At 52.0% G+C, this 26,689-nt stretch overlaps 12 protein-coding genes across 12 annotated transcripts; 7 read left to right on the forward strand and 5 right to left on the reverse strand.

Annotated features, from left to right (window-relative positions):
• The first annotated feature begins 6 nt into the window (after positions 1–6).
• EDD37DRAFT_374643 (retrograde regulation protein 2) lies at positions 7–2,116 on the forward strand. Its single transcript, XM_062812014.1, has 7 exons — positions 7–396; positions 452–591; positions 645–664; positions 715–753; positions 809–1,280; positions 1,339–1,700; positions 1,753–2,116. The coding sequence occupies exons 1-7, from the start codon at positions 177–179 to the stop codon at positions 2,042–2,044; spliced, it is 1,545 nt and encodes a 514-aa protein (XP_062670933.1). The 5' UTR covers positions 7–176; the 3' UTR covers positions 2,045–2,116.
• A 761-nt stretch (positions 2,117–2,877) lies between these two features.
• On the forward strand, positions 2,878–3,811 carry EDD37DRAFT_649379 (esterase/lipase; the record flags this gene model as incomplete). The annotated part of the gene is made up of 3 exons (XM_062818131.1): positions 2,878–3,020; positions 3,087–3,342; positions 3,446–3,811. 3 exons carry the CDS (start codon positions 2,878–2,880, stop codon positions 3,809–3,811), a joined length of 765 nt encoding a protein of 254 aa, XP_062670934.1.
• Positions 3,812–4,342: 531 nt separating this feature from the next.
• Positions 4,343–6,417, reverse strand: EDD37DRAFT_649380 (fimbrin; the record flags this gene model as incomplete). The annotated part of the gene is made up of 3 exons (XM_062818132.1): positions 4,343–4,380; positions 4,443–4,511; positions 4,569–6,417. The coding sequence occupies 3 exons, from the start codon at positions 6,415–6,417 to the stop codon at positions 4,343–4,345; spliced, it is 1,956 nt and encodes a 651-aa protein (XP_062670935.1).
• A 234-nt stretch (positions 6,418–6,651) lies between these two features.
• On the forward strand, positions 6,652–9,969 carry EDD37DRAFT_628768 (phospholipase A1). The gene has a single exon (XM_062816450.1). It carries the CDS (start codon positions 7,027–7,029, stop codon positions 9,838–9,840), a length of 2,814 nt encoding a protein of 937 aa, XP_062670936.1. The 5' UTR covers positions 6,652–7,026; the 3' UTR covers positions 9,841–9,969.
• Positions 9,970–11,929, reverse strand: EDD37DRAFT_628771 (uncharacterized protein). Its single transcript, XM_062816451.1, has 3 exons — positions 11,416–11,929; positions 11,259–11,362; positions 9,970–11,192 (listed from the first exon to the last, which is right to left on the reverse strand). The coding sequence occupies exons 1-3, from the start codon at positions 11,456–11,458 to the stop codon at positions 10,128–10,130; spliced, it is 1,212 nt and encodes a 403-aa protein (XP_062670937.1). The 5' UTR covers positions 11,459–11,929; the 3' UTR covers positions 9,970–10,127.
• Positions 11,930–11,998: 69 nt separating this feature from the next.
• On the forward strand, positions 11,999–13,428 carry EDD37DRAFT_374859 (poly hydrolase). Its single transcript, XM_062812016.1, has 2 exons — positions 11,999–12,019; positions 12,073–13,428. The coding sequence occupies exon 2, from the start codon at positions 12,217–12,219 to the stop codon at positions 13,189–13,191; it is 975 nt and encodes a 324-aa protein (XP_062670938.1). The 5' UTR covers positions 11,999–12,019; positions 12,073–12,216; the 3' UTR covers positions 13,192–13,428.
• EDD37DRAFT_374677 (uncharacterized protein) lies at positions 13,429–14,783 on the forward strand. Its single transcript, XM_062812015.1, has 3 exons — positions 13,429–13,711; positions 13,760–13,896; positions 13,993–14,783. Exons 1-3 carry the CDS (start codon positions 13,666–13,668, stop codon positions 14,587–14,589), a joined length of 780 nt encoding a protein of 259 aa, XP_062670939.1. The 5' UTR covers positions 13,429–13,665; the 3' UTR covers positions 14,590–14,783.
• A 194-nt stretch (positions 14,784–14,977) lies between these two features.
• On the forward strand, positions 14,978–16,804 carry EDD37DRAFT_552985 (glycolate oxidase; the record flags this gene model as incomplete). The annotated part of the gene is made up of 2 exons (XM_062813691.1): positions 14,978–15,258; positions 15,313–16,804. Coding segments are annotated over 2 exons (1,773 nt in total), but the record flags the coding sequence as incomplete, so codon positions are not given.
• Positions 16,805–17,011: 207 nt separating this feature from the next.
• Positions 17,012–19,288, forward strand: EDD37DRAFT_374866 (mitochondrial Rho GTPase 1). The gene has a single exon (XM_062812018.1). It carries the CDS (start codon positions 17,184–17,186, stop codon positions 19,083–19,085), a length of 1,902 nt encoding a protein of 633 aa, XP_062670941.1. The 5' UTR covers positions 17,012–17,183; the 3' UTR covers positions 19,086–19,288.
• On the reverse strand, positions 19,289–20,758 carry EDD37DRAFT_374865 (protein kinase). The gene has a single exon (XM_062812017.1). It carries the CDS (start codon positions 20,444–20,446, stop codon positions 19,493–19,495), a length of 954 nt encoding a protein of 317 aa, XP_062670942.1. The 5' UTR covers positions 20,447–20,758; the 3' UTR covers positions 19,289–19,492.
• On the reverse strand, positions 20,528–22,838 carry EDD37DRAFT_374869 (protein kinase). The gene has a single exon (XM_062812020.1). It carries the CDS (start codon positions 22,676–22,678, stop codon positions 20,609–20,611), a length of 2,070 nt encoding a protein of 689 aa, XP_062670943.1. The 5' UTR covers positions 22,679–22,838; the 3' UTR covers positions 20,528–20,608.
• EDD37DRAFT_374868 (DNA repair protein REV1) lies at positions 22,839–26,671 on the reverse strand. The gene has a single exon (XM_062812019.1). The coding sequence runs from the start codon at positions 26,536–26,538 to the stop codon at positions 22,999–23,001; it is 3,540 nt and encodes a 1,179-aa protein (XP_062670944.1). The 5' UTR covers positions 26,539–26,671; the 3' UTR covers positions 22,839–22,998.
• Between the last annotated feature and the right edge of the window lie 18 nt (positions 26,672–26,689).

The raw sequence follows: 26,689 nt of genomic DNA on the forward strand, positions 1-26,689 counted from the left end.
TGAAGCGCTCTTGTGACCTTTCAAAGATCGGCATCCCATCGGCGTTTGAAGTCATGGCGTTGATGGCTTTTTGTCGACCACACTTTTATTCTTCGCATTCTCGCTTCACCTGAGAAATTCATTACTCCCACTCAGTCTTTTTCCCAACCTTACAGCCTTGTCCGGCCAATCTTGACATGGCCATCTTAAAGGAGAAAGATGTCCCTCCCACGGCTGTCCCATCCGATGCTCGCTTGAGCGGCCAAACCGAACAGAACACGGCGGGGCCCGATGTCGAAAAGGATGGTGTCCTGGAAAATCAGGTCTCGCAACAGCGCACGCGAATTGACCCGGAGATCGAGAAGCGCGTCGTTCGCAAGATCGACTATCATGTCCCTCCGCTGGTGACTTTTTTGTGTATGTGACAACCTTTTCTAGCTGAAGAAGCACCACCTAACCATCGTGATGCCAGTTCTGCTGTCGTACCTCGATCGATCCAATATTGGAAATGCGCGCATCGCGGGAATGTCTACGGATCTGTCCTTGACAGGAGACCGATATGACTGGTTGTTGACCATTTTCTACATTTCGTACATTGTATTTCAATTCCAGGTATGCATGTCCTACCTCATCACAGGTTGCCGAGGATACTCACGTCTTTTCAGGGTTTCATGTGGAAGATATTGTACGAGCATCAGCACTCGTCAATGGAACATTGTCACTAACGCCGACCAGGAAGCCACACACTTGGGCCTGTCTGATCACTCTCGCGTGGTAAGTGTCATTCTTTTTGAGATCTCGAATTCGCAGCTCTGATCGTGCGCTTTAGGGGCATCATCGCGACCTGCCAAGCTGCGACTCAATCATGGAAAGGCGAAATGGCATGTCGATTCCTGCTAGGTGCTGCCGAGGCCGGCTTCGGACCCAGCATACCATATCTGCTTTCTTTCTTCTACTTGCGACACGAACATGGCTTTCGAAGCGGAATCTTCCTTGCGGCTGCGCCTCTGGCTAGCACATTCGCTGGCGCACTGGCATACGGCATCACGAGCGGTCACTCCAAGTTAGCGAATTGGAGACTGCTGTTCCTTGTCGAGGGTATCCCGACTATTCTTGCCGCTCCCTTGGCCTGGTTCTTTCTGCCCGACAGTCCTGACACGGCCAGGTTCTTGACCGAAGAAGAAAAAGAGGTCGCAAGGGCTCGCGTCCTCCGGCAACACGGAACCCAGGAACAAGGACATAGTATTAACATCAAGGATCTCGGACTGACCCTGCTCGATGCCAAAGCTTGGTTTACGGCTGTAAGTTGGAACCAAAGGCGTCCACATGCTTTCTGAAATGCTGACATGTTTGTGCTAGCTGATGTACTTTTCGTGCAACGTTTCTTACTCTTCGTTGCCGGTTTTTCTACCGACCATCCTCAACCAGATGGGCTTCTCGTCGATCAATGCCCAGGGACTTTCGGCACCTCCATACTTTGTGTCGACCATAGTGACGGTTTTGTCCTGCTGGATCGCTGATCGGACTCAGCAGCGTGGATTGATGATCACTTTCCTCAGCTGCGTCGCGGGTATTGGCTACATCCTCCTGGCGACCTGCACAGCTGTTGCGCCGAGATACTTCGGTACCTTCTTGGCCGCCGGGGGAGTGTTTCCTGCCATAGCAAATATTTTGCCGTGGGTGGTCAACAATCAAGGCAGTGATAGCCGTAGAGGCATGGGGTGAGTGTCTACAGTTCTCGATCTTAGCAATCGCAAGCTAATGTGTTTACAGTATCATCTTGCTCAACTTGGTGGGTCAGTGCGGACCGCTCTTGGGCACGAGAATCTTTCCGACGAGTCAGGCGCCGCGATATGTGGAAGGGCAGAGCATCTGTGCTGCTTTCATGTTCTTCAATGGCTTTCTTGCCTTGAGTCTGAGGACGCTCTTGGTCTGTGAGAACAAGAAACTCGACAGAAAGTACGGCGCGGCTGGCAAGGAGATGGCTGCACGGGCACGAGACGGTGAGGTGGATACCAATGCTGGAGAGGAGAACTATGGCAGCGCGTTTAGGTATATCCTCTAGTCAGGGAGATACTTGCGGACATACCAAAGGATATCCAGCACAGCTTCTTACTCCTGTTATGTCCGAGACCAGCGCACTGCCAATGCAGATGCACGTCGCAGAGATTGGTATCAGTCCCAGCTACTTGTGTGCAGTATGGCCCACCTAGGAACCCTCCTCGATGTGAGACCCGAAGAAGTGGACTTCGACCTGCTTGACCTCTGAGAGCAAACTCCCAGCATTGATGTTCCGAAGAACTAGAGGTTCTATTCTGATGCCTCTTGCTGTTCCGATGCCGCTTAATTCCTTGCGCTCAGCCAAATTTTTCTTTCCTGTCCATCGCCGGTCCGCCATCTCCGTGAGGCTTCAGGACTCGACGACGTCATTTTTTCGGTGTTTCTGTTAACTCCGTATCAATGAGGGGCATCAAACGGAATATCACAGTTATTTCCAGCAGAAAGCGATTTTCGGAAGGTAGAGGTAAAAGGCACTCTGCCGACCTCGCAAGCCCATTGACGTTTGACGAAAACAGTAATCCATACGAGGAGAGTCTCCGTATGTATTCAAGCTAGACTGGCAAGACCGGGTACCCAAGCTCGGTCTCCGTGATCCGAAAACTGAAGCATGTAGAAGAAGAAGCTTTTATGGATCTGCCAATCCGATTTACCGCTGACACAGTGACATACTCTCTCGCTAGCCTATCGTGCCTACCCACCTACCTCATTCCCCTCTTGTTTACGAAAACGATATAAAGGAAAGACGGACCCCTCATTGAACAGGGTCTTTTCTCACAGGCAAATTTCACACGTACTTCGCTGCAACACTCTCCTCGCACATCTAATACAAACGCAAAGATGACCTCCCACCCACCAGGATCATGCTGCTACAAAGGCGTCAAGCACGAAGGTGAAGCCAAAGGCGAGATCTCAACCCTAGGCGACTTTGAAATCTACACAAAATACCCCGAAGACAAATCAACTGAGAAGGGTATCCTGATGTACGTACCAACAATCTCCTCAGAATTGCACAATGCCGCATAGGGGACCGGGGCTAATTGTCATAGCATCACCGACGTGATCGGTCACCGCTTCAACAACGCCCAACTCATCGCCGACCAATTCGCCGCCAATGGCTACTTCGTCCTCATGCCCGACCTTTTCTATAGCGACCCCATCCCCCTCAACCGCCCCGGCGACTTCGATATCCAGAAGTGGATGAAGGGCGAGTACAGCGAGCGCAAGATCGCCCATCTACCTCCCGTCGTCGACCCCATCATCGATTCGTGTCTGGTGGAAATGCGCACAAAGTACGACTGCAAGGTATGAACCTCTCTCTTGCCCAAGCAGCGCGGCGAACGTCGTTCGTTCGCTAGGACCGCATACATTATGGGAAGCGGAGCTTGCTAACATCGTGGGTATAAAGAAAATCGGCGCAGTAGGATACTGCTTCGGCGGCAAATACGTCGTCCGCCACCTACGCCCTGAAGCCGGCAAGATCGACGCCGGATACACCGCGCACCCAAGTTTCGTCACGGCCGAAGAACTCAAGGACATGAAAGGTCCGCTGTCCATTTCCGCCGCCGAAACCGACCACATCTTCCCAGCCGAGAAACGTCGCGAAACCGAGGACATCCTCAAGGAGCTCAAGCTACCGTACCAACTCAATCTGTACTCTGGTGTTGAGCACGGTTTCGCTGTCCGAGGAGATCCCAAGAACAGACAGCATGTGTATGCCAAGGAGAATGCCTTTTTGCAGGCTCTGCAGTGGTTCGAGGAACATTTGCAGTAAGTCACCACAGTATCACCGGATGACAGGAGCCAAAAACATGGAGGAAGAGGTGGATGCGAACAGCAAAACCCACGGTGTTTTTACCCAGTCAAAAAGTGACTTTCCTGACTGTCCTCTGCTGGGTAGGGCCGACGACGGAAAGGCAAGGCTGTGACGATAAGCACTCGAGCAGGGCTGCCACATACTATGCTAGAGATAAAAACAGAATATCCACATACAATACGGCCGTGAACTTAACGACGCTGATATCCAGCTTTCAATGTCACTCCCAGCGGATCAACGATGAAGGAGTGTCCGGCATATCAGTCACGGCAAACTCCTCGATCGTCAAAAGCATGATATTCTTTTCCGTGTCCGCAATGCTACGTAAAGGTATGCCCACCAAGTACTGGGGCAATTCGTACTGTTATTCAATTGTCGTGGCCGATCAACCGTACCCTGGTCTGGGCATTGAGGCTGCACTCCTGAAAGAGGTCACCATCCCTGGGCCCTTACCCGTCGTTCCACATCGGCCCTGAACGCTGTCTTCTCTCAGATGCCCATCTTCTCGGCCGTTCTCATTAGTGCACCTGTTCAGGCAATGTCAGCAATAATCCCGAAACCTCACTCGAATGTCCTGGCTGGTACTCACCAACAAAGGTCGTGACCAATCTCGCGCGTCCCTGGATGATATCATCTGGCAGTAAGTAAATCGTGGTACCTGCGAAGTAAATCAGCATCATTGACCTCAACACAACGTTACGGGACCAAAACATACCCATCTTTCTAGCGATGCTAATAGACAACTTGGCGTTGGCGTACGCGTCGTCCGGCGTCTTGCCCGGCGTAACGAGATCATAATCGACATAGCTGCTCTTCATGCCATTAAGCACATCCAGCAGAAAGATACCGCTCGTAATCGCAGGATCCTTAAACGATCGGACAGACGAACTCTTGCCGCCCTTGCGGGACATTTCGTTGGCCCATTTGATCATGTCCGAGTCTGACAATTCGCGCTTGCCCATGCGCTGCGCGAGCCCGGAAAGTGTGCTTACGATGTCCCGTCGCATCAGTTGCCAGACGAGACCCAACGTTAGGGTCCGTTGACCATCAGTGAGGTCGGCGCCCTGAATACCAACTAAAGAAAAGCGGTTTGCCTTGCCCAACTCCACCGCATAATTCGTGTTTTCGACGGCCTTGAAGCGCGACATCGGGCCGCCGTGGGCAGGCGGTTTGTTGACGTGCTTCATGTTGACGCTGCCGGGGATGACCTTTTCATAGGCCTGGAGCAGGATCGTACCGTCTCGTAGATCTTCCCAGAAGGAGTTGACGGTGGGTTGGACGTCCATGCTGTTGAGCCACAGAGTAAACACACGAGCTTCGCGCTCACCCTCGGCATCAAAGTCCTCAATGTCGGGCTTCTCTTCTTCCGTCAGCGGGTCGAGACCAGGGTGTGTGTTGAACAGGTTGGCGACGAATGCAAGGTTTAGTTTGGGATTGCCTGCCACTAGAGCGGTAGGAGTCAAGAATTTTCGGCAGTCAATCTTCTCGGCGTTCTGGAGGACTTGCTCTGCGCGCTGGTGCAGGTCTCGGGTCTGCAAGGGGGCTCTGGAGCAGTGGTCGGGCTTGAGTTGATTGAGAAGGATTGTGTAGTTCTCGCCGTCCTTGACATCGCCGGAGAAATTGTTGACTCTTCTTTGCCAGCCGGCGTTCTTCAGGTGGTAGTTGAACCACCGAAGCAAGATTTGCTCAGGTGGAAGTCGAAGGAATTGTTCGAGCGTCTCATCGTCTTCGAGCAGTCGGTACAGTTCGGGATGTAGCTTGATATCAATTTTGCCCAGCAGACCACGTCGAATGATCTGCCAGATGAGACCCAGAATCAAATGTTCTCGAACTTCAATGATATCTCCGCTGCCAATGTTCACCACGGAACACCCAATACCTTTGGCGGACTCGATGACAATGTTGTTATTCTCGGTCATGTGGAATGCATTGAGAGTCTTGATCTTCCTGCCCGGCATATTCAGGACACGCTCGTCAATGGTATCGGGGACACTGTCGTTTATGAGCTTGGCAAGGACCAATCCGTCTTTGCAATGATCGAACATCTCGAAAGTGTCGGTTGGGAAGGGAAGAAGGTTGCCGATGTCGGGATCGCCGGCAAGGACTGCATTGATGTGGGTGGTGAATGCCGTACGTTCTTCATCGTTGATAGTGTGCGTTACGTTCGCAGACGAGCCTTGCATTTGGATTCTTCCACCTGCACCCCCTCCTAGACTAGATTTGGAGGCGTGCGCAGGCGAGGGGCCTCCGTTGCCGGCCGGTCTTTGGGGAGTGGTAGGAGCAGTGCGCTGTTGTGCCGGCGACGAGTTGCGGACTTTGGAAACAAGGTCGACATAGTCCTCCAGTTCTACCCTTCTCGAGCTGTCGAGTTCCACCTCTTTGAGTGCCTGTCTGACTGTATCGTAAGACTGTCTCTCGGACTGTTGGGTCGCTTTGATCGCAGTGGATTCGTCCAGGTAGCCTTTGTCGTCGACATCGAGTTTCCGAAAGGCATCTTGAAGCTGGAAAATCTCATTCTGTTGGAACTGAGGATATTTACGTTGCAGTTTGAGTATAGCTGCCATGGTTGTCGGGTGAGGCGGGACTATTGCCCGTGGAGGACGGGTCAAAGACTGTTTTGATTGAGAATGCGAGGAGGTGAATTCGTTCAGATGTAGAAGGACGCACGATGTCAAGGAGCGAAGGCTGGGGAAATGAAGAATTCCCTAATGGTGGTGCCTACTCGGCGTCGCAAGCAATATAGTGTAAGCGGATCTATTGGGCCTCACCTAGTAAGAAATCTGTCAGTGGACGTGACGCCTAAAGAAAGGGCTGCGCTGCGCATAGCAATGACGCAGCCACCGAGAGAGAATGCCACAGCCCACCAAAGAAAGGTGTGGCGCGCGGACACGTGAGGATACAGTGGCTGGGTATGTGGCTGTGCAAGGCTCGCTTGACCTCTCCAGGAAGTGACATCCGAAAACAATCACGAAACAAGGCAACGACGATAGTGAAGGACAACCCTTCCAAAATCGCAACAGCGTGGATCATCATTCAAATCCACAGAAGATTAGCATAACGTCTATCAGTAGTGGCTCACCTGGCTGCCTTCAGCGCAAGCCCTCGAACAGGACACCTTACATGCCGTCATATTGGATCGCTTTCCCGCCCTGCTGAGGGCTGTCCGTAAGGGCATGGCTGATGCTAGCAAGACTTCCGCATCTTTACTCGGTTCAATCGCATCCTGGAGCAGAAGCGCCACACCCGCTCCTCCATCACCCTCCCAGAAACCAACAGAGGAGATCCCAGGCTTGAAACCTTCTACAGGTCTGGATCATACTATCACCCATCGGCCTTCACCCAGTCTCCGGAAATATCCAAGAGACTGTCCACCCCTCAAGACAAGATGGTTCTACGCTGTCGACGTCGCTAAACGGAAACCATTTGCTCCGGAGGCGGCACCCGATGATAAGGCAAAACCACCACCAGTCCCAAAGAAATTGGTCCCCTTCTCAACCTCAGATTCCCAAGCCATTGAGAAGGCTTTTCAGTCGCTCGATAAGGACGACAGACATCACATTGAAAGTTCCGAACCCACCAACACTAAAGTGCCGGTCAATGAAGACTATCTCTTCGATGTGCACATTGAGAAGCGTGAACTGCAACCTGCATACTGGTTAGGTCCAGTCTACGAAATTCGTAGAGGCAGCTGGTTCTACACCGATGGCATGCCTTGCGATGAAAATCTGTCCAATCAGTTAGAGGAAGGCTACTTGAAGCTCACTCCCTGGCGAAGATTAGGCTTGACAACTCCTCGGACAACTCCTCGTTCAAGTTCGCAACCACGGAGTCGGCCACCCTCACAGGTTATAGACGGCGCTCCCCAGTCATCCGGCAAGGACTTTGCTTCACAAGATGACAATCAGCCACCGTTTTCGAACACCTATCGATTGTTTGGGGCTCACATGAACACCACTGTGACTTATCAGGATGGCACCGCTGTTGCCTATTTGACCATGGATGATTTTCTGTCACGTATGAGCACCACAGTCTATGGGAAATTTGTTGGCTATGGAGGGACCAAGGTCGTTCGAGGTTGGACAGAGACCAAGATTGCAGATCCAAAACCTGTCGAGGTGAAGTCTGATGGCAAAGCTGCGGAGGCTGCGAGTACAAAAGAAAAACGAAGATCAGCAAAAGTATCACCAGAAAGACTGGGGGAAGCCGGTGGTCAGGACAAAACCGAACAGCAACCTGCTAAACCTCGGCGGACCATGTTGGAACGCCAAATCTCATCATTGGCAGGTATGCCAGAGGCTGAAAACGCGGAAGATCTGGCAGAAGAAACAGCTCGGGAAGAGGCAAAGGAAATGGAGGATGCCAGAGAAAAGGACGGAGAAGATCAAGCGAGACAAATCGACCACTTGGTATTGGTGACCCATGGAATCGGCCAACGCCTTGGGCTTCGCTTAGACAGCATCAACTTTGTTCATGATGTCAACACTCTTCGAAAGACCATGAAAGCAGTGTACGCGACGGCTCCGGATCTACAAGCCTTGAGCGGCGACGCAAAGAATTGCAGGGTCCAGGTTCTTCCGGTCTGCTGGCGGCATCTTTTGGACTTCCCCAAGCAAAGTCTCAAACAGAATCGCAAGGAATACGACCTAGGAGATGCCGATGATGGATTTGACGAAGAATACCCATCTTTGCAAGACATCACTGTTGAAGGGGTTCCGGCAGTCCGCAACCTGATCACGGATCTTGCAATGGACGTCCTTCTCTACCAAAGCGCATACAGAGAACACATTGCCACCATCGTGCAGAAAGAGTGCAATCGGGTTCATCAACTCTTCAAAGAACGAACAGGCTTTTCTGGAAAAGTTACCTTCTGTGGTCACTCGCTAGGCAGTGCCATTCTGTTCGACATTCTTTGCCGTCAAGAAGAATCGACCGCTAGGACAAGACCTCGACGAGTGTCTAGCCGAACATCAAGAGATAATAAAGTTGTTGAACAGAAAGATCTTCGCTTGGATTTCGACGTGGAACATTTCTTCTGCCTCGGCTCTCCGATTGCGATGTTTCAGATGTTGAAAGGCAGGACTATTGCAGGTCGACAGGCCCTGGGTGCTGGAACATTCGGATCGGCCGCTGTTCCGATGTCGCCGTTCGATTCAGACCATATGAAGAACGACCCGTTTGAATCTCTGATGCCTCCAGGAGCCGCCAACACTGGGGGCCTCATTCCCATTACCACTTCTTCGCCCAAGTGCAACGAATTGTACAATGTCTTTCATCCCACAGATCCCATTGCTTATCGAATGGAACCACTCATATCTCCGGCTATGGCACAACTCAGATCTCAAGCTCTTCCGTACACCAAGAAAGGCCTTTTCGCTGCCCCAGGGATTTCGAATATTTCTGCGCGTTTCGGTCAACAGGTCATGTCGAGCTGGTACAACCTGACCTCTGGGGTGGCATCCAGCCTGATCAACAGGAGTCTGGGCATCACTGGTGAAGAGCAAGCGTTAGTCCAAGACAAAGGTAAATCGTTGGTCGGTGCTCCTGGTAATCCCGCTGGTCCAAATGTTCCTCTCGCCATGCCTGTTGCCGACGGCAAGCGACAGCAGGACTTAGCCGACGCAGCCAAATCATCAAGCGAACAACCGCCTACGCTCATCGACTCCGAGATAGAGACATTGTTTGCAGGCTTCCAGAAACGTCGCCGATCACAGTCCAGAGGCTCAACCGAAGACCCTGCCGAGCGGACATCCGCCGAGTTTCAAACGTCGCAAGAACGTGAACGCAAACTCAAGCGCGAAGAGGCCAAGGTTCGAGCGCTGAACAGCAATGGTCGTGTCGATTACCATATCCAGGAGGGCATGTTTGATGTATCACTCCTCGCCAGTATCGCCAGTCACCTGAGTTACTGGGCGGACGAGGATGTCAATCACTTCATGGTGGGCCAAATGTTGAAGAGTAGAGGTCGGAGCAGACAGGTGGACAGCTAGAAGCCGTGGTCGTAATGGATTGGATTGAACGTCCACGTTGGCTGATGGAGTCCAGCATTCTGCCACAGCTCAGCACAATTGTCGTTCCTTTTTTTAATGCTGAAATGAGATATCCCTTTAGAACAGTCAATATAACTGTGTTAACGTTCATCAATCTCAAGATTGATTAACATGCTTGCATTTTGTATATACTAAACTCCAACGCTAGATGAGCCAGACATCAAGGAACAAAAACTGGGTATCAAGCTGTTTCGAGAACAAGTACCCCTGGCCTATTCTTAAAGAAATCAAGTCGTGGTCTCGACATAATTCGAAGGGAAAACGCCAGTCTTCCCATCCTGCGTCCGTCCCGTCCACCAATCCGTTTTGTTTTCCGTCCTTTTAAGAATGGTGATGATATCGCCTTTCTTGAATCCCAGATCCCCATCTTGGTCTGGATCAAATGTGAACAGCGCTATCGCCTGATTCGGTCCCACAGATCCTGTGCGCTGTTTGAAGACCGGTTTCGGCGCCGTAGGTCTGGTCGGTTTCCGGTCGGAATATGTGTACTCGTCGTTTTGCAGGGTGCTTGACCGACTTCTATTGCCGGTCGGAGTATTTTGGAAACTCTCGGTTCGTCCTGGTACTCGGTCGTATACATCGTCGGCCCAGGTATTTGCGCGACGAGGGTTATCGCGGTATTCGTAGTTGTCTGACTGGTCTCGAGATCCAACGGTTGATGAGCGGTTGTTGCGAGTACTCGCACCGAATGCTTCGCCGGTTCGTCCCTCCCAGACGACGTCGTCGTGTGCATCATCGTAGATGGGCACGTCGTTGTACATTGCATCGCTGTACCCGGCGCCCGAGAAAGCGCGTGTATTTAGCACTCTCATTAGCGGATCGGCTGCTGGGGGTGGTCTGATGGCGCCTTCGAGCAACTGTCGTGCTGAGACCCTGCCGCCGTAGAGCTTTTCGTTGGCATCTTTTCGCTCGATCAGCACGCTACCTTCCAGACTGACGCCTGCGAATAGGCCTTTGGTTTTGCTGTATGAGAAGACGCCGGCTACACCTTTTAGACTCGCCGCGCCTGCGGCTTCTGCGTTGCGACCGACAGGACCGGCTGCGATACTGACGTTACCACCGAGTGTGACTGAGGCTGACTGGGAGAAAGCGCGGACGGCAGCGGCATCGTTAAGGATGAAGACGAAGTCGGTCAGTTCGAAACCTATTTGACCTCCGAAACCACCGCCGGCTGTTGCAATGGCTGACGGTGCTGACCATGTACCGTCTGCCAGTCGCGCTACCACGATACCCGAGCCGAGTCGGCCTGATCCTAGGAAGCCAGCTTTGAAGACGGTCAGGACGGCAAGGCCCTAGGGGAGTGTGAGTGTCATCCTTTGTCTTGTCATTGTGGTGGACTCGGGGAAGGTCAGACGCACCTTTGCATTGCCCAAGATCTGAGGGGGGATGATCTTATCAGGGCCAAAGCTCTGTCTGGGGTCGACGAACGATGCTAGAATCTTGCCGGCTTTCTTGCACTCGCCTGGACTTGTATCAGAATCTGAACATCTTCCAAACGATTGTGGCAGCACTTACTCCGCATGGAAGCGGGCAGTGGGTTGTTGATACCGAATGGCATCTTGATGTATTATTCTGCTCCCTCAACTCCTTTTCTGAGGTACTGTGTATTCTCCACTTCAGGTCGGAATCTGTAGACAGGCAGCAGCGTTCGCTGTTAAGTGTGTAAGTCGGAAGCCGACGGGCTGGGCGAACGTGGGGAAGAGGTCGATCCTACGTAGGACTGCGCAACGTCGAGAATAGATGGTACAAGCTGTTCAGACGAACGGCGTAGGACACGGGCAGCGATAACGAGGGTAACGACGGACAAGGAATCTCGATGTGTTGGGGGCGCGGAGAGTTGTGAACTAGTAGAGGTTGATTGAGAGCAGGCTGTGCAAGCTGAAAGTTACTTGTGTAATGGAACGAACTTACGTTGATCACTTCCGTCGTCATCTTGCGGCACTTTTTCCTACAGTACCTTATAAGTTAGTTGCCCGCATCTCGCTGTCTTTCTCCGCACTGGCAGCCTGAAGAAACATTTGATAAGCACCCACTCAGTTTCAAAGATGGAGAGGATGCTACACGATGGCGCGTTCGAGGAAAGGCTGCAGGTCCGGACGACTCAAACAGGAATACACAGGTAGGAAGGAAGCAATGTACAAACAACGTCCATTCAACGTTCTTGATCTCCAGGGCCGATATTCGCATTCCTTATTCGACTTCGCTGAGGACACCTACATATTTCAGCTTCGACGTTTGCTACCTGTTGTTTATGCTTCTTGCGTGATGTTATGAGATATCCTTCCCAAGTGCTTCAGTCACCGCTCTCTTCGTGAGATGGCAGATCTCAATACCTTTTCAACAGCCCAAGTCCCACCTCAGTTCCTCAAGTCTGCTTTCCTCGTTGGCAAAATCCCGTTTCGGACCTGCCGTTCCCATCCCAGTGTCTGCTACACTCTATACATCCCGCCTCATGCATACAATCCTGATCCCAGTCGGACAACCGACGGGAATCCAGCATACAGCCTCCCCTGTCTTCCCCTAATTGTCAGCATTCATGGAACAGGACGCAATGCCGAGAACTGCCGCGATCGACTCATCGACTTCGCCGACAAGGAGCACGTCGCAGTCCTGGCACCATTGTTCCCGGCAGGCAGCGATGGACCGTCCGGCCTCGATGGCTACAAGGTGTTACGCGCGAAAGGGCTGAACTCAGACCTCGTCTTGCTGGACATTTTGGACGAGATTGAGGCTGTCTGGCCAGGAATATCCACCCAGAAGATCTTCCTGACCGGCTTCTCTGGCGGCGGACAATTCGCACTCCGATTTTTGTACATTCACCCTCAGCGAGTCAAGGCTGTGAGCATTGGTGCCCCAGGTCGAGCGACACTCCTGAGTGATCAAGAATGGCCAAGAGGGGTCGGAAACATTGAAAGCATCTTTGGCGCTGGGACTATGGTGGACATCGAAAAGATTCAGGTCATCCCGATTCAGTTGAACGTTGGGTCCGAGGACAACTACATCCATGGCGGCGATGACTTCTGGGCATTCGTCCAGGAAATGAAAGCCAACCTGCGAAAAAGTGGAGCAATAGATCCTCAAGCTCATCAAGATCCAGGTCTCGAGACCATGAAAGAAGGGCGACTCGACGCCCTGACAAGGCTGCGAGATTCGTGGGAAAGTCATGGAATCCACGCCGCACTGGATATTGTCCCGGGCATAGCGCACGAGTCAATCAAAGCGCTTCCCATGGTTTTGGAGTTTCTCCAGCCTCAAATCGAAGGATTCGGAAGGGCTGCCGCTCTTTCATAGATTCTAACGGACGCTGGTCATGAGTCCCTATCGACATTGAAGTTGCTGACTTTACGAGGCTACCCCGTATACTTTGCCCATTTCATTGCCGGGGATTGACCGACAGCCTCGTGGCGCCTATTTATAGTCATGTCTCTTACGCTGTTGAAACACTCCTGACCACCCAATCCGTCTGTGTCAGTGACCAGTACCCTCAGACAGATGTACGGAGTATGGCCGCAATATCTCAAGCTTCGTCATTTGGGAAGTCAGCTTCATCAAGTGATCAGTCATTAATACGAAGGAATTCACCTTGTTGCCATGCGCGATATATTTCACATTCCTCGGGTAGGGTCTTGATTTGATATAAAGCTCCTGTATACGACTGAAAATCCACGACATCTCACCGATCTCGACGCTACCACCCCTCGTTGTTCCCTTTCGACACATCTTCTTAGGCTCCTTATCTTGTTCTGAATCTGCAACCACAAAAGGATGAAGGCATTCTCGTTCGCGGCCATTGCCCTGTGCACCCTGACAGGTAAATCTGACTTACGTCGCATCAAGCATGGCTAATCCAACCCCACAGTGCCGGTGCTGGGAGCGATGATTGAGTCCGAGGCATCTCCAGACGCCCACATCGACAAGCGAGCATTCTTCGACGACAGCTACAAGATATTCATCCGCAAGCGCAACGCTCACGCCTGCATGATGTCAATTGTCTTTGTAAGTACTCATGCCTGCGAAAGACTGTGCCGTTGAAGCACAAGTCTTTCGTTATATCCTTTTTTTCCACCGATACAGCTTTCTGACAACACCTAGATCGTCTTGTTCCCCTTGGCTGCCATATCTCTCCATCTCCCACTCAAAGGCGTCCGCGTAGTGACACGAATCCACGCCCCCATCCAGATTCTCGGTCTCGCGATGATGATCGGCGCCATGGGCCTGGGCATAGACATTGCCAAGAACGACCTGAACTATTTCAGCCCAGTAAAGGCGCATGTCGTGGTGGGCCTGCTGGTGACATCTACCATCATCGTCGTTCAGCCAGCGATGGGAATACTTCAGCACCTATACTTCAAGCGGACAGGCAAGAAAAGTATATTTGCGTATGTCCATAGATGGGTCGGTCGAGTCATGATCTGTCTGGGCTGGATCAACTCAGGTCTGGGATTTCAGCTCGTTGGGGCCCATCTCATCCCGACTCATTCCTGGGTTCGCAACTTTCTCTTGATGGGAATCCTGGGAGGGGTCTGGTTCCTTCTGATGGGTTTCGACGGCTTCCGCAGCCATCTGGCGAAAAAGGATAAGCTTTCCTCATATCGTGTTGTGTGGGATAAAGGACTTAGGCTTCGTACTCCAATGCAGGGTCAGGACCATGCCATGGAGTCCTCAAAGAGCAAATTGAACAGCTCGTAGGAAGACAGAATAGCGAGGTAAGGACGACACTTACCGTCTGCTCTTGGTGGTGCCTTGTTCTGTCGACTTTACACAGACTTGAGTTGTTGTTGTCAGATATTGCAGAATAGATTCATAAGAGCATCTGCTTCAACGTCGACGGCCTCGATTCCGCTGCCCCACCACATTGGGGTGTGCCGTGTGGGGCTAAGATAACTTAGAGTCCATAGCAATGTATGGAGAGGCGTCTGTCGATGCCCCAGAAATCGGCTACTATGGTGTGTCTGGATGATGGATCTTTTCCGGACATGGGGTATATCTCGAAGGGTCCCTTTCTGGGGCCCTTATATTGTCGCCTCCCTCGAAATCACCAACCTGAAATTCATATCTTTCCGCTCCTCATATCGTGATGGCTTCCACCAGTCCTAGTGCCACTCCTACCCTGGAGGAAAAGCATAGCGGCGTTCCGACGAGGCTGACGACACAGGCCCAGAGAGCAAAGGAACTACTGTTCTCGCGCCGAACCAAATCTGAGAGTACCAGCAGTAGCGGCCGAAAAGTACAATTACCGCCGTACACAACCCAGGAGAAGTTCGATGAAGCCATCACGAAACTGAAGGCCGCTGTTGGCGACCAATGGGTACATGTCAATGATGGAGCTCTTGTCGATGGCTGGTACATGGAACATCCGTACGTTGTTTTCCCACTACCTTCACTTGTTTGCCACTGACAAGATCTTCCCAGCAATACCCACGACAGCAATCACGTAGCAGATCAGGAAGCGCTCGTCGCCAGCGCAGTGGTATATCCGTCCACAGTCGAAGAGGTCCAGGCTATTGTTCGATGGGCCAACGACACCTTGATACCCCTTCACCCTATATCTATGGGACGAAACTTGGGGTACGGAGGTGCGGCGCCGAGAGTATCCGGATCTGTCGTGGTCGACCTTGGAAAGCGTATGAACAAAGTCCTCAAGATCGACGGTCAAAACTACTCCTGCCTTCTCGAGCCCGGAGTTTCATACTTCGCACTCTATGAAGCCGTCAAGAAGACTGGACTTCCCTTGTGGATCGACTGCCCTGATCTGGGTGGAGGAAGTGTCATGGGAAATGCACTGGACCGTGGTGTCGGCTACACCCCGTACGGCGACCACTTCGGCATGCACTGCGGAATCGAGATCGTCCTTCCAGATGGCAGTCTACTACGTACCGGCATGGGCGCCTTACCAGGTGAGAATGACACTGACAATTTGACGTGGCAATCATTTCAAAACGCCTATGGTCCCATCGTCGACGGAATGTTCAGTCAATCCAATTTTGGCATCGTGACCAAGATGGGTTTCTGGCTCATGCCTGCCACGGGAAATCAATCATACCTAGTTACCTTCCCTCGAGAAGAAGACTTTGAGCAACTCGTCGACCTGATTGGACCCTTGGCTGCAAGCCGAGTCTTTGGAAACGTGCCACAGATTCGGCATGTGGTGCAGGAACTCGCCGTTACCGGCAAACCTAGGAGCCATTTCTGGCCCGAGGGGAGCAATACTGCGGGAAGATTGCCACGGGACGTCATTGACCGAGAAGCAGCCAAACTGCCCCTCGGGAATGTAAGCTGGATTTTCTATGGATGTCAGTATGGCGACGAAGCAACCATTAAATCTCAACTCGAGCTCATCAAATCGACGTTCGCCAAAGTCCCAGGCTCCAAGTTTTACCTTCCTTCCGACCTTCCCGATGACCACTACCTCCACGACCGGGCGAAGGTCAACAAAGGCGAGCCGGTGTTGAAAGAACTCGACTGGCTGAATTGGCTCCCCAATGGCGGGCACATTGCATGCAGTCCTATCCTGCCGACAACCGGCAAACACGCTCGGACATTCATGGACATTGCAGAGCGGCTTTATGCAAAATGGGGCTTCGACTCGTTCAGCACATTATGCGTTGCTGGTCGCGAGATGCATTTCATCTCCGAGATCGTCTTTGATCGAGAGGATGCCGATAGCAAGCGTCGTGCCGCGTGCTTGATGCGGGAGCTCATCGATGAAGGTGCCAAAAAGGGGTATGGAGAGTACAGGACACATCTTCTGTATATGGATCAAGTAGCCGGCACCTACAAATGGGGCAACGGCGCTTTGGGACGGTTCAATGAGACCATCAAAGACGCGCTGGATCCCAACGGTATAATGAGTCCTGGACGGAACGGCATCTGGGGAAAGAGATGGAGAGAGAAGGGATGGAAGAGTGGGCAAGTCGGGATGCCCAGAGAGGTGAAGTTATGATCACTATAATCAAGACATGTAGAGTATGAGACAAGTCGCCTTGAGATGCCAATGTTGCTTCTCGTCAAATTCGTGTAATATCTGCGGCAGATCTTCGGCAGATCTTCGGCAGAACACCACGCGTTTGATATGCGAGACGGACATTGTTTAGAAACTCTTGCTTGCACTCAACACGACAGCAGACTTCCTCCTATCCACAGTCACTCCTTGCGCACGGCTAGGCTGGGGCCAGCCAAGTAATGTATCTTGCGACCATGCCACAACGTCGGCGTGTATGAGGCTGCTTGAAGCATGAGTCCACAGGCATAAGTCTTTACTCCCGTTCTGTACCAGCCCTCCAATGGCGACCGTCAGGATATGCGTCTGCGGCGACGAGGGCTGTGGTAAGTCGAGTCTTATCACGTCCTTGGTCAAAGATACCTTCATCAGCAACAGAATTCAAGCCGTCCTCCCTCAAATCACCATCCCTCCCACCCTGGGCACTCCCGAAAATGTCACCACCACCATCGTCGACACTTCTGCTCTCCCACAAGATCGTGCCAACCTTGCCCGCGAATTGCGCAGGTCCAATGTCATTCTGCTGGTCTACTCAGATCCCTACAGCTATGAAAGAGTCGCATTGTTTTGGTTACCATACTTTCGTTCCCTCGGAGTCAATCTCCCAGTCATACTATGCGCAAACAAGTCGGACCTGGTCTCAAGCAGCACATCCGCACAGATAATGGAGGAGGAGATGTTGCCCGTCATGTCCGAGTTCAAGGAGATCGACTCTTGCATTCGAACGAGCGCCCGAGAACACCACAACGTCAACGAGGCGTTCTTCCTGTGCCAAAAGGCCGTCACACATCCCATCGCACCCCTGTTCGATGCTAAGGAGTCGACCCTTAAGCCAGCCGCCGTAGCAGCTCTGCTCCGGATATTCTACCTCAGCGATAAAGACAAGGATGGTCTCCTCAACGACAAAGAAATGCAAGACTTCCAACTCAAATGTTTCGACAAGAACCTAAGCCCCGAAGATCTGCAACACATCAAACACACGATCGAGCACCACCTCCACGGAGCAGCCTCAGATCGAGGCATCACATCTCAAGGCTTCCTACTACTGAACAAGCTCTACGCCGAGAAAGGACGCCACGAGACGATCTGGGTCATGCTCCGAACATTCCAATACACAGACAGTCTCTCCCTGCAAGAATCGTTCCTCCACCCCAAATTCGACGTTCCCGAATTCGCATCCGCCGAGCTCAGCCCAGCCGGCTACCGCTTCCTGGTCGACCTCTTCCTGACCTCTGACCGCGACAACGACGGCGGTCTCCGTGACGAAGAACTCGCCTCTCTCTTCGCTCCGACCCCAGGTATCCCCCAATTATGGGTCGACAACAACTTCCCCAGTTGCACCGTCCGCAACGACGCCGGCCACGTCACATTGCAGGGCTGGCTAGCCCAATGGTCCATGACAACCTTCACATCCCCCAAAACGACCCTCGAATACCTAGCGTACCTAGGCTTCGAGTCGCCCGACCGCAGTACCACCGCCGCCCTCAAGCTCACAAAACCGCGCAAACGTCGCCGGACCCGACCTGCCCGCGTATCGCGCAACGTCCTGCTAGCCCACGTCCTGGGTGCCCCTCAATCCGGCAAATCCGCGCTTTTAGACGCGTTCCTCGCCCGCCCCTTTTCTAATCTCTACTTGCCCACGATTCAGCCTCGCGTCGCCGTCAACACGGTTGAACTGCCAGGCGGACGTCAATGCTACCTGATCCTCAAAGAGCAAGGCGAATCCGAGGCCGCGGTCCTCGACAACAAGTCCAAACTGCTGGACCAATGCGACGTGATTGTCTACGCATACGACTCTTCCGACCCAGACTCGTTCGCTTATATCCCCAATATACGCAAGATGTACCCTTACCTCGAAGATATACCTGCAGTATACGTCGCGCTCAAGGCCGACTTGGATCGAACGACACAGCGAGCAGAGTTCCAGCCTGATGAGTATACTGCCAGTATACAGCGCATGCCTCAGGGCCCGCCGATATCCACGAGCGTCACATGGCCTTCGATCCAGGATTTGTTTGCGGTCATTTCGGAGGCTGGTCTAGATCCTGCGACTGCTTATCCGCGGCCGCTCGACGATGATGACGGTGGCGAGCTGATGCGCTATGGCTTGGTTTTGGCGGCCGTTGTGTGCGCAGGAGCCGCTGCAGTGGTCATATGGCGAAGGTCGACATTGTCTACCGGTTGAGGTCGGCGTGCTGAGATGTGAAGACAATATCAACACCGGAACGTCAACTTGGCGGATGACAGCCTGCAGCGCCCGAGATTCCGAGGAAAAGATTCTACACATACCGTCCTATTTTATAGGTGGTTGGGTGGAACGCCAGAAGCCGCTGAACGGCATTGTGAGCTAAGGAGGTGCCTTGGGCCCTACGAGGCTCAAGCTCAAATGTATTCACTGGATGCGCTTCTCAGCCAGCCCTCATGAAGGATGTGTGACGTTGCAGAAGCATGCACTCTGTACAATCTTGAAAGTGGGAAAATTATGCATTCATGAATAAGAATAAAACAACATGCAGTGCCTTCTCTGACGATAGCCCAAACAAGCACCGATCACACTACTAGCCATCCACGTATGCCCTTTGGAGAGGCTGTTCACAGGTTTGTTGCAGGCTTGTGGAAATACTGGCCGCCCGCGTCGATGAATACCTGCCTCTCAAAGTTCAGGTCACGGTCTTCACTTTCCACTGCAGACCGATCGTCCATAAGTCTCATATCCGCAACGTCTTCGGCTAGGACCTGGTCGATAATGTCCTTCACCATCACGGGCTGCCTATAATCGTAGCCAAGAAACGCAGTCTGTTTGCGAATCTCCAGAGCTTGATGACCAGCACTTGCATCACGCAGTATGATGTCCCTTGGCCGCTTCTTTTCCTTCTTTTTGGTTTTCGGCTTGACATTTTCCACGTATGTATCCTCCTTCGGTCCATCTACCTGGCCGCCATTGTTTGTACGGACATCCTCGGGGGTCATGCGGCCATTTGCACCAGAGTAGCCTTGCTTTTTAGGTTGCAACAATGGATTTCTCATGTCAGTCATGAAGTCGGGGCTTGGAGTGGTGAGACCACGTGGAGCTGAATCTTTGCGCGAAACGTTGATTGCCAGAGATGGCACAATACGTTGGTCTTCGTGATGATGCTGGCTGACTCGAGGCGAGGAAAGGAGAGGCTGCATTTCGTTCAGACACGTAGTCTGCTCACCCATTGCTGGGTCAAAAGCAAGATTCGCCTCATCTACAGTAGTGGCGGTGTCGATATCGGAGATGGGTTCTTCTTCGTCGAAGTATTTGGTATCTACCCAGTCTTTCACTCGCGGCAGATAAGGTGGACGACGCTGGTGAATCGTGTCCCATTCGATGTTCTTAAAGAAGGGATGTCGCTTTATGTCCTCGGCATTACCAGGGTACACAAAATAACCCTGGTAGTTCTGTTTGTGTTTGTCGGCAGCACATCTGACCAACCTGCCTCCCACAATCTTCCTCGAAAAGTCGTTCATTTCGTACTGCCTACTGCACAGGCGCCGCTCCTTCTCGACGAGAAGCTGCATCATAAGATCCAACGCCTCGATGCTGGGCTCTTTTGTCCCTTCGGTCTGCGGAAATACCAAGGTCTTTCTGTGTTGCAAGATCTTGATCTTGGTCTGGTGACGATCTTCACAGGCGAATGGTGTGTAACCGTAAAGACATTCGTACACAATGATAGCGAGGCTCCACTAGTCACAACGACCATCATACATCTCTCCACGAATGACTTCTGGAGACATATACTGCGACGTTCCCACCACAGACCGTGCCAGGCGGCGACGCTGGGACCGATTTCGCCAGTCCACGATGGGTTCGCCGATCATAGGCTCGTCTCGGGAGTCCGACGCCATGAAAGGTGTTCTGTGAGAAGTCTTTGAGGTGGTGCAAGCGGCACTGTCTTTCGATCCCCTATGCTCCTTTTCGCGTCTGTCTTGTTCATCACCTTCAATGTCGAGCCCCAAGTGACCTAGAAGGGAGTGGCGGCTTTCGTGATAGAATCTTTGGTCATGGCTCCATTCACCATCGAAGGCAAGGCCAAAATCGGAGATTTTCAAATGGCCATCCACCGATATGAGGAAATTGTCAGGCTTCACGTCACGGTGAATCCATCTCATTCGGTGCGCCTCTTCCACGCATAGTACCATCTCTGCAATGTACAATTTGGTGATTTCTTCGCTGAGAACGTTCTTTCGAATGAGGAGACCCAGAAAGTCTCCACCAATACAGTATTCCATGACGAGATATAGATGCTTGTGGTCCTGGAATGCAGCAATCAGTGGGATGACCCATCTTGATCCTTCTGCTGCGACAAGGAAATCCCTTTCCGCTCGTAGATGTCCCTCCTGGCCGTTTCGAACCATGTCTGACTTGCGAATCACTTTCATAGCGAAGACTTCCTTCCTGGAGTTGGCAAGCTGCTTTCTTTTGTTCAAGACTACGCCGCCTGGTGCCCTGCTGGCCAATCTCGACGATGAAGCTGATGACTTTGGGTGTGGCTTCTTCTTCTGTTCGTCCGCGTCTTCATCTTCCTCTATGTCCTTGCTGTTCGTGCCCTTGATAAGACGGACAACACCGAAACTGCCTTTGCCGAGGACGCTGATGACATCAAAGCCTCCGATAGTGATGCCTTGGCTTGCTTTTTCATGGTTTGCCGAGTTCTTGAGAACTCGACTTTGTCGGAGATTGTCACTCTCCGCTCGCGCCCATGCTGCTCTGGCACGATATTGACTGCTCACAGGTAGGTGGTGCTGAAGAATTCGCACCTCTAGTTCCCGACGCCGAAGTGCTCTTGCAGGTATAGCATTCAGGAGAGTGTTGAAGTGCATCTCGAAGAAAACCTTGGCTGCCGCAGCTGCCTCCACTGTTTTGATTGTGACGGTAGGAAGGGCAGCGGTCTCAGGGATGGGCGTCAAAAGCCGGCTTTCGGCAAAGTAGGTCTGAGTGTCAATGTCGAATGAGTTCATGTAGTCCCGTCGAGCCATTGAGGTCGGAGTGACGGGCATAGAGGTCAACGGCGTTGATGTGGCTCTATTGTATGGGGTTCCGGTACCACTGTTGACAGTGGAGGGGGCCGATGACAATTGGGCTGAAATTGGCTCGGTTGCGTCGTTTGCAAATGTTTGTAGACTTGGTCGAGAACGCAAATCAGTTCTTCGCACGACAGTAGGGTTGCCGAAGGCTTGATGAAACTTCTGGGTGATACGTTGGTGTAGACCTGGTAATGATTGACTGCGGCGAACGGTCCGTCGAACGTCCTCTGAGAAGCCTGGCCATTCGGTCGGTATCAAGTTCTCGTCTTCCTGTGGTTCGGGGGTTATAGGTGCACTCTTTACAGTCGAGAGGGCATCACTCTGCGTATGCTCGGCAGGGGCTTCGTCCACAGCGGTCAAACGGATCCGTAAGGGATGATACAGAGTGGTGGCATTGGAGTCATTCTGAAGAATGTAACCCAACTGTGAGCCATGGCCTGAGGTGAAGACAGTCTCCGAATGATGTTGTAAGTCTGCATCGTCGTGTCTTCCTCCAATTCCCAGGATTGTCTTGATATTGGACACCCGTCTCTTGAACTGATTCTTGACACTGACCTTTGACCGTCCTGTACTGGTAGATTCAATCGACCGAGAATTTGTTCCGTCGTACAGCAGATGATTGAGTTTAGGCATTTTGGATACTGGCGAACTCACTGATCGCGCTGGTGATGGTGCTGGGGTCGGGCACGACGGGCGTCGCTTTCGACTGACGCCGTTGAGGAAAGGCATACTGTGTACACCGTGATGACTGGCTTCACAGTCCCGGGCTGCTTCTGCTGCTACACATATGTAGCATAATAATGTGGATCTAAGTGTGGCATCAGTCCAAAAAGAAAGGCTGAGAGCGATGATGGTAAGAGTGGGAGATGGAAGATGACGAAGAGGGAAAGGAAGCCAGAAGGGGAGAGAGCGTGGAAGGGAAAGGTGAACGCAAGTTGCACTTGCCCAGCGTCATTCAAGATAGTGGAAGGTGCAACGTAGCAAATCCAAATTGGCATCATTACCAGTTTGAAACTACCTACCGAGCCACAGAGCGAGCTATATCTTGCTCAACAATCGAATACAACAGGAGGCAGTCCCCTCTCTTGGACGGCCAGCTGCACATCTCGCTTGAGAACAGATAAAGCACTTTCCCACGAGCCACGAACCAATTCGCTCGGGAAGTTCTCATATTCTATCACTAAACCAAGCCAGTTGACCACGGCAACAGCCTTAGCCATGTCCCTCTCAACGGTGACAACTTTGCTGAGATATTCTGACAGAGCATGGGCATCCTCTTGATCCGGACCTTCGCCATCTGAGGAGAACTCCCTGACCCAGGCGGAAGTGGCGTCGCGCAGCTCTGGAAGAGAACTTAGTCTTTGAGACGTAAAGGTAGGCTTCTCTGGTGGCCTTGTGAGCTGCAACCTTTGTTGACCACCTGTGGTTGACTCGTTTTGGTTAGACGGCTTGATCTTCTTCCTAACGCTCTCATAATTGAGGCCCGATCGTGCCTTCATCCTGTTCCTTTTCTGCTCTGCCATGATTTCAAGCCTGATGTCTTCTGGCAGTTCGTTCAGGAAAGACTCCGATATCTCTTCAGCGTCGTTTAGGTTTTCTCCGCCTTGGCCAACGACTGGCTTGGCCAAAGACACAAAATTGGACTGTGTTAATGTGGAAGATGAAGCGTTTTTGAAGCGACCTTTGCCAAAGAGGCTTGTAGTTTTCTGCTTTTTGGTCGGAGTAGCCGGTGTTCTCCTTGATGTGGTGTAGGATCTGGGCTTTTGTGGCGAGTAGGTCAGTGTCCGTGGCTTCCTATCTGCAGTCTCTTGTGCCTTGTATTGCGCAAGGACCTCATCCCTCAACTCCGGCGGAAGAGCAGCAAGCGCCTCTGGATCTAGCTGACTCTCACGTGGCAAAGCATTTTCTACCTCGTTCGGGAACGGGGACGCTGATCGGGATAGTGGATCAGCAGGAGGCGTATCTGTGCGTGTTGCACGGTTGATACTGTTTAAAATCGTCTTTTGTTTTGGCGCAAGTTTCGACCGGATATCGGCTGGAAGCTCGGCCAGCACAGTCGGGTCGATCTGCGAAGGAAGAATGAACTGTGTTCCACTCACATTGAGGAGCTTCTGATCTGACAGGTCGTCATCCTGGGCGCTTTCTAGAGCGCTCGGAATGGTCTCCTGTTTGGCTTTCTCCGGAGTTGGTACTTCTTCGATAGAATCCTCTATAGTCTTCAACTTTGGAGAATGCAAGCCTGCTGGAGGCCGCGGTTGTTCGGGGAGTTCGGACACAGCAAAGGGCTTCTTGAACTGCAATCGCCGTTGGCTGCTCTCTAACAACCCGGTATTGCTTGCAATCAGTGGTTTTAACGGTTCGAGTTTCTGCATCTGAACGCCCAGACCTCGAAGTTCACCAGGTGGAAAGCCATAGCTGCGTAAGATGGAGATGGCTTCTTTCCCGATAATCGCTCCATCATTCGTGGCAACTCCAAGTACCACGCTTTTGTTGAAGGTGTCGCACTTGCCATGGCCCAGGTTCTTCGGAGGATCCATCCCTGCATCGGCTGCTTTACGCATTATCTTCATCGTTAGCTGCTTTCCTTTGACCAGCTGCTCGAGTAGCCGTTTGGACAGCTCGTCACAAAGACTCTGCACGAACTCTTCTGCCTGCTGCTGATTGATGAAACGAATGCCCCAGTTGATTTCAGCAGACACAGACTTGCGCACCACTTGGTCGCCAACTTCTTGCTTATCAAAGCCTCTGGAATAATCCCACAGTTTTTCGCCGGTTTTGGGGCCCAGAGTATTGATCAGCCGCTCTTTAGTACAAGCTCGGATATCCTTGACATATTTGATGCCAATTTCTTCCAATTTGTTGCCTATACTCCAAGCGACACCTGGAAGCTCGGTAACAGTCAGGTCGCCTAGAAAGTCGAGAACTTCTTCCGGCTTAATCAGATGCTGCCCGGCTGGTTTGGCTTTCCGCAAAGCTACTTTGGCCAGAAGGATGTTGCCTCCAATTCCGACGGAGACGTCACATCCAGTCTTTTCTTTCACAGAAGCACGCAGCGCTTCAGCAATGTGTTGAGCGATATCTTGTTCGCGATATAGCGATCCTTCCGAGATAGCTCTGCCATCAGATCCACCAGCTTTGATGCACTGATCGCTTATGTCAACAAGTGCTTCGTCAATGCTGATACTTTGCACAATCCCATCAATGGCCAGAATCGAATCGTAGAACTGCCGGCTGGCCTCTTCGTAGGCCTTGTAGTCGTATGGTAACACCTTTATATCGGAGCATAGGCCTAGTGCCGTTTTCATCCACATGCCGTTCTTGATGCCGAAAGTCCTGGCAGGGTAGTTGCAACTTGCGATCTCGGAACCCGGACCACTGCCATGAGCGATGACTACTGCTTTATCCGCAAGCTGAGGGTGCTTGCGCAAAGAGACTGCCGCGAAGAAACTGTCAAAATCAACGTGCATGATGTACCTCCTCGCCCCAGGCCTGCGTGATAGCTTGGACTTCTGGGAAGATGCCTTCTCTTGGGCCCGTGCCTGCATTTGTGCTTTCAATTCAGCCTTCCAAGTAGAGAGATGGTGCAATCGCGACTCTCGGTAATACTGGTTGATGAAATCTGGATTCGCAGTACTGGATTTGGCCATATGCGGATTCGAGAGTAAGATAGCATTATGCTCTTCGGCTGTCAACTGGCGTTTCTCGGCGTTATGTGCCTGGTCGGAAGGCGAAGCTGTCCTGTCAACTTGAGCGTGCGACTCTTCTTCAACCACCATAGACCACACAGGGTCATTGTTGTTCGACTGTAGATCTTCGAACCCAGACTCGTGCGAGAGTCTTTCCTCTGTGACAGCCGCAGTATCTTTACCATCATATTGTTCAGGAGTATCGTTCAACTCTGCGTCTAAGGAGTCTACTGGCTCGTCGTCTCGCATGTCATCGGCACCGGCGTCCGCTTCGGCTGGCTGTGTTTCTTGGCGATCTTCATCTTGACGTGAGATAGCTCCATTTTGCTGCCGTAATTGAGAAGTGTACCAACTCGTGTCGGATTGATCGCGATACCCATGCTTTTGAGTGCTAGCCTGACTGACGACCTGCCCATTCTCGAAGCCCAGTACTTTCTGCGTGACACCTTCATCTACCAATCTGTATTCGTTCCAGGGGAGGAGTCTTCCAGCTTTCACACTGTCAACCACCCATGCCGGTTTCACAATGCGATACCGCGCAAACTCAACGGTCTTCTTAGGTGTCAGATGACTTGCAACAACGTGGGTGACTGCAGTCTTGCCGTCCAGATATTGTAAGAATCCGCCTCCATGGCTAACAATAAGGTTATGTAGGTCGCTCAAGGAAGGTTGGGTATAGCCATTGACATGGACGACCACGCCACGGAATATGGGGGGTTTATCGGCAGAGTTTGATCGAAGTTCTGCATCGAGATTTTGCAGTTTTATCTTCTTCCTTCGCATATAGTCGGCGAAACCGCCGAATTTGGAGCCCTCATATTCCTCGCCTTGCTCATCGCTGAAGGTGTGACTTTCGATGCGCTTGCGCACGAAGTTGGAATTCTTTTCTAGTCTGGAGCCCATGGTGGGCTGCGAGTCGATATCATAACGTCGTGTCCATAAAAGTCAATACCGTCGCTACTCGAGTAAGAATAACTCAGGAGTAAGATTGAGTAAATTGTTGCTGGTGAATTGATATGATGGAGGCGAATTGTGCTTCCTCCAGTCGCGTCAT

Source organism: Exophiala viscosa, assembly GCF_022695815.1.
Source record: "Exophiala viscosa unplaced genomic scaffold EDD37scaffold_4, whole genome shotgun sequence".
In the NCBI taxonomy this organism is placed as follows: domain Eukaryota; kingdom Fungi; phylum Ascomycota; class Eurotiomycetes; order Chaetothyriales; family Herpotrichiellaceae; genus Exophiala; species Exophiala viscosa.